This window comes from Notothenia rossii (genome assembly GCF_949606895.1).
Source record: "Notothenia rossii genome assembly, chromosome: 4".
NCBI classification, from domain to species: Eukaryota; Metazoa; Chordata; class Actinopteri; order Perciformes; family Nototheniidae; genus Notothenia; species Notothenia rossii.
Window position 1 is genome coordinate 2430775 of NC_136902.1, and position 12910 is coordinate 2443684.

The following is a 12910-nucleotide window of genomic DNA, read 5'->3' on the forward strand; positions in this document are numbered from 1 at the left end:
GTACTTCTACTTTTACTCAAGTACATGATCTGAGTACTTCTACTTTTAATCAAGTACAAGATCTGAGTACTTCTACTTTTACTCAAGTACAAGATCTGAGTACTTCTCCTTTTACCCAAGTACAAGATCTGAGTACTTCTCCCACCTCTGAGTATTATTTTATATTTTGAAGGAGGGAATAAACCTGTGAGAATGAAAACAGATATTACAGGTCATCAGTTTTTCAATAAACAATACACATGAATATGAGCTGACTCAGGATCAGATTGTGATCCGGACTTCCTCAGGACGTCCCGTGTGTGAACCTGTGATGTCACTTCCTTGTTGTGATTTCTCTGCACACGGATCATCGTACAGGAAATACTCTGTCTGTTTGTTTTGTTTTGCATTCCTCCATTAGTCATCCTCCGTCACACAGGTCACACACCATGTTATGCAGCTCATGTCCTAAATGTAGGTGGATGTCTTTAACCCTTTCAAAACACAACATATGTAATGAATACTTTGAATATTAAAGACTAAAGAAATAGATTTTTAAAGATAATGAAAGAATGGGGGTAATTTTGTCCCTGAGAAGGGTCGTGATACAAACATGATTTGTATTCTAAAAAAAAACCCTCTTTAATGGTCTCACATGCAGAGCACAGAGCACACATGTGTTCTCTGCTTTTAACACATCCTAGCACCGGGAGTCTAGCACCAGGAGTCTAGTACCAGGAGTCTAGGACCAGGAGTCTAGCACCAGGAGCCTAGGACCGGAGTCTAGCACCGGGAGTCGAGCACCGGGAGTCTAGCACCGGGAGTCTAGTAACAGGAGTCTAGCACCAGGAGTCTAGCACCAGGAGTCTAGTAACAGGAGTCTAGCACCAGGAGTTTAGTAACAGGAGTCTAGCACCAGGAGTCTAGGACCAGGAGTCGAGCACCAGGAGTCTAGGACCGGGAGTCTAGTACCGGGAGTCTAGCACCGGGAGTCTAGTACCGGGAGTCTAGCACCGGGAGTCTAGGACCGGGAGTCGAGCACCGGGAGTCGAGGACCGGGAGTCTAGCACCGGGAGTCTAGCAACGGGAGTTTAGCAACGGGAGTCTAGCATCGGGAGTCTAGGACCGGGAGTCTAGCACCGGGAGTCTAGTACCAGGAGTTTAGCACCAGGAGTCTAGGACCAGGAGTCTAGTACCAGGAGTCTAGCACCAGGAGTCTAGTACCACGATGTCCGGTGCCTTGCTCAAGGGCACCACGGCAGGGCCAGGAGGTGAACTGGGACCTCTCCAAGTAGCAGTCCACGCTCCATATTTAGGTCTGGTCGGGGACTTGAACCGGCGACCCTACGGCACACAGTCCAAGCCCCTACTGACTGAGCCACTGCCGGACTGGTCACTTCGTCCCATGTTGTGCAACAAAGGGTTAATCTTCCTTTTTCATTCTGTTCTCTTGATGATAAAGCAGTAAACGGAGTTAAAAAACACAAAGTCAACCAAAGAAAAGAAATACCGTTTCCAACCATCCCGTATACAAAACACAACAAGAGGATAATCATCAAAATACACTGAAAGTATTCCAAGTAAAAGTACTATCTGAGCAGGATTCAATATTTAATATTCCTGGGTTCTTTGTACTGATGAATTAAAACACTGTGAAAGGACTTTCAATATTTTAGATTGTGGAGATAAAGCTCCTGTAGCATCTCAGATTCAGAGTTAGGGTTATATCTCTAGGTTTTATTGGTGCTTACAAAAACACAGGGAGATAAATCAAGATATTAAATAACAGCAAATATAGAAATAATTAAACAAATATTGTAGGAACATTTATTATAAAATCATGTGTACAAAAAATATGAAGAAACAAAAGAGGAAATTGTTGTTCAAATAAATACTAAAGGCTTTTAAATCTTATTTTATGAACACATATAGAATAATTATAAAATGTATTGTAAAATGAATATTAAATAAATAATAATATTTTAAATAATAATTCTACATTTGCTATTTTTATCCAAAACCTATAATAAGAAGGTATATTTCATATATATATTTTTTTAAATCTATTTAATATTTAATGTAATGGCATCACCTCTCCAACACCAGGCCAGTTTATCAATCCAATAACACACAATTCTCCCTTCTGTTGGTAAACAGTATGGACAGTCACGAGTGGATACGGTATTTTTTTGCACCAGTTTGTGTGCTTTTAAAGGTTTTTGGACAATAATGGAGCTCAGTGGCTCAGAGGGAAGTGAAGTCAGACTTTGACAGAACTTGGTATTAAGAATAATGAATACAAAAACTACAGAATGCCACCACACATGTACTTTAAGTACTTTCCACCTCTGGTGTCAAACCACTTCTGTACCAACCAATCACACAAAAAACACAAACACACTCAGTCTGCCTTTACTGAACTCAAGTGCACTTTTAATTAACTCATATTAAATGTCATGCATCATTTTACTTCAAAGTAGGAAAAATATTGTTCTTTTTACTCAGATATATTAATTGGCTGCCTTGGCTTAGTTACTTTGCATATGCATATTTAAAATCCTACAATGAGTAAATAAAAAAATACAAAATTAAACCGACCAAAAGATCAAACAAATATATATACAGTAATTAGCTGATTACAGCCAGCTACAGCATTAACATGACATCTAACTGAATCAATAATAATAATATATATACTACAATAAATTAGCTAATTTGGCGTGGTGCATAGTGAGCAGTGGTGGAAAGTAACTCCGTACATGTACTCATTTAAGTACACATTTTAGGTACTTTTACTATACCAGAGTATGTTTAATGTACTTTACACTTCTATTTTACTACATTTCGGAAGCAATTATTTTACTTTTTACTAGATTTATTTACTATTACTCTGTAAATTCAGATTTTGACACACAATACTGTAGGAAACACTTTGTAGTGTAGGTGAGTCAAACCATCCAACCAACCACGAGTGTGTTAACAGAACATTTATTTGTAGCAATTAAAAAAAGATTTGTGAAGAAAGAAGTTAAGTTATTCTTTGAGTTTTTCCTGCAATGAGTACTTTTAAGATAAGATAAGATAGGATAATGCAATCTTAATGAGTACTTTTACTGCTAATACTTTAAGTACATTTTCCCAATCGTACTTAAATACTTATACTTAAGTACCATTATCAATGCAGTACTTTTACTTGAAATGGAGTATTTTTACATCGTGTTATTAGTACTTTTACTCAAGAATCTGAATACTAATAATAGTAAAAAGGAAGTAATATATTTTGTATTCTGTTATTAATGTGGTTAATAAATAAAGGTTACAGTAATTAACAGTCATGTCATATTAAAAGTGTTTTTATATTTTCTGGGGAACGAGTGACTTTCTTGGGTGTCAGTGAGACCGACCCCTCCCCTGCTCCCCTGCCGCTTATGGTGAGGGTTTTCCGGCTGTAGGTCTGACGGATGCCCGCTGATTCTGCTGCGGAGGGACCAGGGGGGCGGGGTTAAAGAGAAACAAGGAGTTTCCTGGTGAGCTACGACAACACAGGAAGGTAAAGTTGGCTCCGGTGAAATGTAAAGTTTTTAACCCATAAAGGCCGCTCCGGAGGGGTTAGTTTATCTCGATTTAACAGAATATTTTAACCCGCAGCAGTGACTCAAATCCGGGGAAACTTTAAGCTAAAAGTATGTCAACCTGAAGGTAGCAGAGAAACTGTTAGCTTAGCATGCTAACGTTATGGTCTCTAAAAGCTCATTATAAAGCAGAAAGTTAAATATGTTGGACTTTATTTGCACCCTTATTGTTTAGTTCCCGTGTTTTACTGAAGAATTAAACATTGTTGATGCTTTATTTGAGTTGTTATGGCCTGTTTGTGGGTTGCGGCTACATGTAGCATTTAGGGCGCTTGTTTTACTAAAAAGGGACAACTCCGGCGGGTGGTGTTGATTTTTGTATTGAGTAATCATTATAAACACAAACACTCACAAGTTCCCAAACCCTAGAGAAATAGGGATAAAGAAGTTCAAAATTATAATAAAATGACTCATAATCACTAAAAAAGTAAAAGTAGTAACATATAAATTAACTTTAGTTTGATTATCTTAATTTTTTTTTTATTAAAATAGTTATTTTAAGACATTTTAGAGCCTTTTTACTAGTTTTATTTCTTCGATAATTAAATATATTCGACTGTTTTTAGGACCGTGGCCTGCCTTGGATCAAGCAGACGTTTTACAGAAGTATAAGGAAATCAATTAATGTATAATAAGCAGCTTTTCCGATTAATTCAACATTTCGCTTTTAATTACGTGCATCTTAACCGCTTCTAAACACTGAAAAAGGGGACGTTAAATCTTTTTATTTAGACTTAGCTTTGAAGAAGTGCAGTCAAATGACTTCTAAACACGGCAAAGGGGAATTACACCCATATGTTAGATACGTTTTTTAAAGAAAAGCTTTAAAATGAACCCAAAACACTAAAAAAAGCTAAATCACAAACAGGAAATGTGACTGCAGTTGCTCGACCATATCTATATTTATGCAGTGGGTTCTGCTATGATGAAATTAAATAAGTAATGTTCATTGTAATCTCTTTAAATGTGACTCTCGCCCTAACACACCCCACATAAGCTACATGTGTTAGCTATAACTAAATGTGTGTGTGTTTCAGATGAACGTGGGCGTGGCTCACAGCGAGGTGAACCCCAACACTCGGGTGATGAACAGCCGGGGCATCTGGCTCACCTACCTGCTGCTGACCGTGGTTCTGCACATCGTCCTGCTCAGCATCCCCTTCTTCACCGTGCCGCTGGTGTGGACGCTCACCAACGTCATCCACAACCTGGTCAGAAACATCCTTATACATGATTTAATACACACACATAAATATAACACCACAATACATCATTTAATACACATTAGAAACATAGAGACCCTACCTTTTAGGGAGGGGCAAACTGATATTAGCCAAAATAATATTGAGAAGTTTGATTTTACTTTATTTATTTCCCGTTATTGTGTTTCCGGTGCAGGTGATGTACCTGTTCATGCACACGGTGAAAGGAACTCCCTTTGAGACTCCAGATCAGGGAAAAGCTCGACTCCTCACTCACTGGGAGCAGATGGACTACGGAGTTCAGTTCACTTCCTCTCGCAAATTCCTCACCATCTCACCTATCGTTCTGTGAGTATATCAGTATGTAGTGTCTCTACTTTAAAGAGTCCTCTCCTGCTGATGTTCAGGTGTATATCAGTATGTAGTGTCTCTACTTTAAAGAGTCCTCTCCTGCTGATGTTCAGGTGTATATCAGTATGTAGTGTCTCTACTTTAAAGAGTCCTCTCCTGCTGATGTTCAGGTGTATATCAGTATGTAGTGTCTCTACTTTAAAGAGTCCTCTCCTGCTGATGTTCAGGTGTATATCAGTATGTAGTGTCTCTACTTTAAAGAGTCCTCTCCTGCTGATGTTCAGGTGTATATCAGTATGTAGTGTCTCTACTTTAAAGAGTACTCTCCTGCTGATGTTCAGGTGTATATCAGTATGTAGTGTCTCTACTTTAAAGAGTCCTCTCCTGCTGATGTTCAGGTGTATATCAGTACGTAGTGTCTCTACTTTAAAGAGTCCTCTCCTGCTGATGTTCAGGTGTATATCAGTACGTAGTGTCTCTACTTTAAAGAGTCCTCTCCTGCTGATGTCAGGTGTATATCAGAATGTAGTGTCTCTACTTTAAAGAGTCCTCTCCTGCTGATGTTCAGGTGTATATCAGTATGAAGTGTCACTACTTTAAAGAGTCCTCTCCTGCTGATGTTCAGGTGTATATCAGTATGTAGTGTCTCTACTTTAAAGAGTCCTCTCCTGCTGATGTTCAGGTGTATATCAGTATGTAGTGTCTCTACTTTAAAGAGTCCTCTCCTGCTGATGTTCAGGTGTATATCAGTATGTAGTGTCTCTACTTTAAAGAGTACTCTCCTGCTGATGTTCAGGTGTATATCAGTATGTAGTGTCTCTACTTTAAAGAGTCCTCTCCTGCTGATGTTCAGGTGTATATCAGTACGTAGTGTCTCTACTTTAAAGAGTCCTCTCCTGCTGATGTTCAGGTGTATATCAGTACGTAGTGTCTCTACTTTAAAGAGTCCTCTCCTGCTGATGTCAGGTGTATATCAGAATGTAGTGTCTCTACTTTAAAGAGTCCTCTCCTGCTGATGTTCAGTTGTATATCAGTATGAAGTGTCACTACTTTAAAGAGTCCTCTCCTGCTGATGTTCAGGTGTATATCAGTATGTAGTGTCTCTGCTTTAAAGAGTCCTCTCCTGCTGATGTTCAGGTGTATATCAGTATGTAGTGTCTCTACTTTAAAGAGTCCTCTCCTGCTGATGTTCAGGTGTATATCAGTATGTAGTGTCTCTACTTTAAAGAGTCCTCTCCTGCTGATGTTCAGGTTTATATCAGTATGTAGTGTCTCTACTTTAAAGAGTCCTCTCCTGCTGATGTTCAGGTGTATATCAGTATGTAGCGTCTCTACTTTAAAGAGTCCTCTCCTGCCGATGTTCAGGTGTATATCAGTATGTAGTGTCTCTACTTTAAAGAGTCCTCTCCTGCTGATGTTCAGGTGTATATCAGTATGTAGTGTCTCTACTTTAAAGAGTCCTCTCCTGCTGATGTTCAGGTGTATATCAGTATGTAGTGTCTCTACTTTAAAGAGTCCTCTCCTGCTGATGTTCAGGTGTATATCAGTATGTAGTGTCTCTACTTTAAAGAGTCCTCTCCTGCTGATGTTCAGGTGTATATCAGTATGTAGTGTCTCTACTTTAAAGAGTCCTCTCCTGCTGATGTTCAGGTGTATATCAGTATGTAGTGTCTCTACTTTAAAGAGTCCTCTCCTGCTGATGTTCAGGTGTATATCAGTATGTAGCGTCTCTACTTTAAAGAGTCCTCTCCTGCTGATGTTCAGGTGTATATCAGTATGTAGTGTCTCTACTTTAAAGAGTCCTCTCCTGCTGATGTTCAGGTGTATATCAGTATGTAGTGTCTCCACTTTAAAGAGTCCTCTCCTGCTGATGTTCAGGTGTATATCAGTATGTAGTGTCTCCACTTTAAAGAGTCCTCTCTCTCTCTGCAGGTATATCCTCGCCAGCTTCTACACGAAATACGACTCGACGCATTTCCTGATCAACACGAGTTCTCTTCTCACCGTGTTGCTTCCCAAACTGCCTCAATTCCACGGCGTTCGGATATTTGGGATCAACAAATACTGACCAGAGTTTTGGCACCAACGCCCCGGGGACTGTTTTTTCTGTTTCTGCTGAACTTTTTTATAATGTCTGGAGGGTTTCCTGTACAGACTGTGTGGAGTATGATGAAAACAAGAGTAAATGCACTGCTGCTGTTCTATGAAAGTAAGTCTTCTCTTTACTGACATTCCTGATGTTTGTCCGCAATCTGGCTGCAAAGAAAAAAGCGAATTAGAGATTGAATTGAGATTTACTTCCTGTTACAAACGGCACTGGCTGCACGTCTGTAAAGTTAAACGCTCCTAAATGTGAAGGAGGTCTTCTTCGCCTTCAGATTAGTTTTTATTTTAACGCTTTCTTCTTGATTTACTATGAAGGATTTACACGCAGCGTGCATTTACACGACTAACACCGCTTTCACACGCACTCCCATGTCAGTTCCTGTTCTCTGTTGAAGATGTATGTTTTTTCTTGCTTATAAAATGACGAGTGAAAAAAACGCTGAGACTTTTATTATTAATAATTCATCGTAACGTCTGTATCATGTCAGAGAGAAGAGACTAGGACGGCACCTGAACATCAGCAGGAGAGGACTCTTTAAAGTAGAGACACTACATACTAATATACACCTGAACATCAGCAGGAGAGGACTCTTTAAAGTAGAGACACTACATACTGATATACACCTGAACATCAGCAGGAGAGGACTCTTTAAAGTAGAGACACTACATACTGATATACACCTGAACATCAGAGGAGAGGACTCTTTAAAGTAGAGACACTACATACTGATATACACCTGAACATCAGCAGGAGAGGACTCTTTAAAGTAGAGACACTACATACTGATATACACCTGAACATCAGCAGGAGAGGACTCTTTAAAGTAGAGACACTACATACTGATATACACCTGAACATCAGCAGGAGAGGACTCTTTAAAGTAGAGACACTACATACTGATATACACCTGAACATCAGCAGGAGAGGACTATTTAAAGTAGAGACACTACATACTGATATACACCTGAACATCAGCAGGAGAGGACTCTTTAAAGTAGAGACACTACATACTGATATACACCTGAACATCAGCAGGAGAGGACTCTTTAAAGTAGAGACACTACATACTGATATACACCTGAACATCAGCAGGAGAGGACTCTTTAAAGTAGAGACACTACATACTGATATACACCTGAACATCAGCAGGAGAGGACTCTTTAAAGTAGAGACACTACATACTGATATACACCTGAACATCAGCAGGAGAGGACTCTTTAAAGTAGAGACACTACATACTGATATACACCTGAACATCAGCAGGAGAGGACTCTTTAAAGTAGAGACGCTACATACTGATATACAACTGAACATCAGCAGGAGAGGACTCTTTAAAGTAGAGACACTACATACTGATATACACCTGAACATCAGCAGGAGAGGACTCTTTAAAGTGGAGACACTACATACTGATATACACCTGAACATCAGCAGGAGAGAACTCTTTAAAGTAGAGACACTACATACTGATATACACCTGAACATCAGCAGGAGAGGACTCTTTAAAGTAGAGACACTACATACTGATATACACCTGAACTTCAGCAGGAGAGAACTCTTTAAAGTAGAGACACTACATACTGATATACACCTGAACATCAGCAGGAGAGGACTCTTTAAAGTAGAGACACTACATACTGATATACACCTGAACATCAGCAGGAGAGGACTCTTTAAAGTAGAGACACTACATACTGATATACACCTAAACATCAGCAGGAGAGGACTCTTTAAAGTAGAGACACTACATACTGATATACACCTGAACATCAGCAGGAGAGGACTCTTTAAAGTAGAGACACTACATACTGGTATACACCTGAACATCAGCAGGAGAGGACTCTTTAAAGTAGAGACACTACATACTGGTATACACCTGAACATCAGCAGGAGAGGACTCTTTAAAGTAGAGACACTACATACTGATATACACGTGAACATCAGCAAGAGAACTCTTTAAAGTAGAGACACTACATACTGATATACACCTGAACATCAGCAGGGGAGGACTCTTTAAAGTAGAGACACTACATACTGATATACACCTGAACATCAGCAGGAGAGGACTCTTTAAAGTAGAGACACTACGTAGATGTTCTGTCTATGCTTCAGTCAGAGCTACTCTGCACATTGTCAACAAGGTAAACTTCAGATTTTCCTGAAATGTCTCTAAGAACCGTTTGATTGACAGCTGGTGGGCTGAGGGGAACTCCGGACACTTTACATGAGGGGGGGGGGGGTGAGTGTTGTGCCTAATATCAGAGGGATTCCCCCCTCACGGTGTTTGCATGGCGGCGAGGTTTCCCTGCTGCCTCTCAGCGTCAGCTTTAAGGAAGTAGGTGCAGAGCGGATCCTGGGAAACACATGCAAATCCAGTCGGTATCAGCTGATTCATGCTGTGATCCTGGTTAATCATCTGCAACATCCATTGGGGTGTTCCCTCGCTGCGATGCTGAGAGGAGACGCTCGATAACCCTCGACCGCCTCTAAAAAATATGCGCTTTAAATAAAAAGTACCATAAAATAATATGGCCCCTCTACTGAGTGACATTTGTTAACCCTAAAATGCCGGTTTGTTTACATAAAGCGACAAAAGCGAAATTATTTTCTGTGTATTAAATGCTTTTTTAATATGTATTTTTATTGCTTAGCAACAACACATATTTAGATGCATTTTTTTATTTGTATTTAATTTATAAAACTTTAAATATTTAATTTAACCATTTATTTGTATTTCTTATACAACAAATATGTTTTTTTTTAAAAAAGCTATCACTAAGAGGACAACATTATTATGAATAAACAATTAATAAATAGTATTTTTATAAATAAAAGTGTTGTGAAAAGGGTAACAATTGGCACCAATATTGACTTTGATGCATTGTTTTAATTCATTTTAGATTTCTCACATTGTGTAATTCATCATTGATTAGCAAGAATACTTTTTTGAGTTTTATTTTTTTATTTTTTGTGCAAAACACCAAGAAACTCTCAATCTGGTGGAAACAGCCAGAAACTAGGGGCACCAAACTCTCATCTTTCTACATGTGACTGGTGCTTGTGATCAATGTGGTTTTATTGCTTGATTTTAATCACTTTCTATCTTCTTTTCTTACCTCTGTAAAGCGTCTTTGAGCTCCTGATGAAGCGCTTGATGAATGAAATGTATTATTATTATTAGTTATGGTTTCCCTGAGGTTCAATGGGAACATGTGTGTCCTTAAGGCTCTGTCCGTCTGTATTTTGGATACACACTTTATCACAGAAACTAGCATTTAGCTTCCAACATGTAAAATAAAAAGGTCATAAATGTCCGCGGTGAAGCAGAGGGTTAAAGAGGCGGAAGGTCATCAGATAAGGCTCCGTGTGGGAGATCAACTCGCTCTACTTTCCTGGTATCAACACTGTGAGATAACACTCATCTAATATATTCACTTTGATATAAACTCAGATAAGACTCACTCCACACGACGTGGATTCAAAGCAGAGGTCACTTTGTTTTGATTGTAATTATTTGAGGTGAGAAAGGTCAGAACATATTCTACCTCCTGAGACCTCTGAAGACAATACGATGACAGGGACTTCAAAAGGGAGATGTGGTTTCAGCTGGAAGTCTAGATCTAAAACAAAGATGTCATTTATAACGCTGACTTTCCAAATATGCAGATTGCTAAATCAGCATTGATCGTAGTTAGCGTCTGTTGCCCTCTGCTGTCTGGGAAGAGGAACGCAGTCTCATTCCTCCCTCTAGTCCCAGTAGTAGTTCCTCAAAACACCTCTGGCATCTCTCCTTTTTTAAATCACGTCTAAAATCACGTCTCTTCACACTGGCATATCCCCCCTGATCACATGACACGTCCTCTGCTCTTATTGGTTATATTTACTTGTTGTTCTGCTGTTGATTTGTTTGTGTATCTTGTACTGCGACCTTGAGAGGCGCCTAATATAAATACAATGTATTATTATTATTATTATTATTATTATTATTACTATTATTATTATTATTATTATTATTATTATTATTATTATTATTATTATCCTTATTATTAAAAGCAGGCCCGCTTCTACGGGGGTGCATAAGGGTGCATTGCACCCTCAGTTGAGTCGTTATGCACCCTCATTTGAAAAATGAAAAGTGAAAAATAAATAAATATGAAAAGTGAAAAATATTACATATATAATAATAATAATAGTAGTAGTAATAATAATAATAATAATAATAATAATTTAGTTGAAATAAAATAAATTGTAATTGTGGTTGAATAACATTGTCTGCTGCATTTATTTGGTCAATTTAAACGGTAACTAACGTTATTATGTCAGGTGTGCGTGGCCTGTGCCGCTGCGCGCTCATCATCTGCAAGGTGCTTACACAGCAGTCATGGACATCAGAAAATGGTTAAAACAACCAGCCCTTATCGCCAGCAGTAACACTGCATCTACTGCAGGTAATAACAGTTCAGATCATGGTGACATTACGTTACCCGCGGCCACTGTCGTGGACACTAACGCCCGACTCGCCGGCTATGCCCGCCTCGCCCACGGAGGCGGAGCAGCCGCAGCCGTCTTCGTCGCCCCAAACACCGCCACCCCTCAGCGGCCCGCAAGTGCCAGAGGACCTCGGCAAAACAGAGCCTGCCCAGGTGTATTTAAAAAAGTACCCAACTCGCCTGTACAGTGGGGTAAGGCGCTCATTTTGCAGCTCATGGTTTCAAAACAGAGATTGGTTGGAATATTCATGTGAAAAAGATGCCATCTTCTGCTATGCATGTAGACATTTCGGTTCAAGTAAGTCAGATGCCTTCAGTGCACCACAACTGGCTACAACAACTGGCGCCATGCTCTTATAGGTGATAAGGGACTGGGAAGGCATGAATCAAGCAAAGAGCACATAGATCCATAGATAGATCTCTCCATGTTGATCTAAAAATGCACCAGATTGATGCTTTTAACTTCAATATTTAAAAAAAAAATCTTCCCGAGGGGAGCATGCCCCTAGAGGAGGTGAGGACCCCCCTAGAGGGTGTTAGGTCCACTCCCCACTTATAAAAATAGCACTTTACCACTGCACCCTCTCTAATCTCAGATGCACCCTGAGTCATTTTGTTCTGGAACCGGGCCTGATTAAAAGTCTACTAGAGTCCCATTTGAGGATCCGCAGTGTAGGTTACATTTTATTTTATTTATTTATTTGGCAGGTACATTGCACATTAATGATCACTTGACCCTGCGGTGTCTTTTGATTGGACGACCCTAATTAGTCATTCGGGACAAAAATGTCCACTGCAAAAGACTTTGATAAAAACATTATATTAGAATATTTTTTTCACCACTTTTTTGGGTTCAATCTTTAAAGCAACTTCAGCCCTAATCAGAAATACCAAATATTTAATCATTTTCAGGATTTTAACCCTTCAAAGGCCATTATGAATACATGAAATCGCTGTTGTTTTTCATGATAAAAACAGAGACAATTTGATATTTTCCATATAACACATATTTCTGGGGACTGGCTTCTTTTTTTTTGCAGTGGACATTTTTGTCCCGAATGGTCAATTAGCGTAGTCGAATTTTTTTCTCAATGAATTAAAGATCCATTTGAAAAATGTAATAGATCAAGAAAATACCCTTGTTACAAA

The 12910-nt window shown here is 39.1% G+C and overlaps 1 protein-coding gene across 2 annotated transcripts; it reads left to right on the forward strand.

Moving 5' to 3' along the window:
• Positions 1 to 3388: 3388 nt before the first annotated feature.
• On the forward strand, positions 3389 to 7717 carry ormdl2 (ORMDL sphingolipid biosynthesis regulator 2). Of its 2 annotated transcripts, none has more exons than XM_079675303.1 (4): positions 3389 to 3529; positions 4649 to 4822; positions 5010 to 5161; positions 7097 to 7717. In XM_079675303.1, exons 2-4 carry the CDS (start codon positions 4649 to 4651, stop codon positions 7230 to 7232), a joined length of 462 nt encoding a protein of 153 aa, XP_079531429.1. In that variant the 5' UTR covers positions 3389 to 3529; the 3' UTR covers positions 7233 to 7717. The 2 variants fall into 2 exon arrangements, with proteins under 2 accessions (XP_079531429.1, XP_079531430.1); XM_079675304.1 differs by having other exon boundaries at positions 3523 to 3662.
• Positions 7718 to 12910: the final 5193 nt, after the last annotated feature.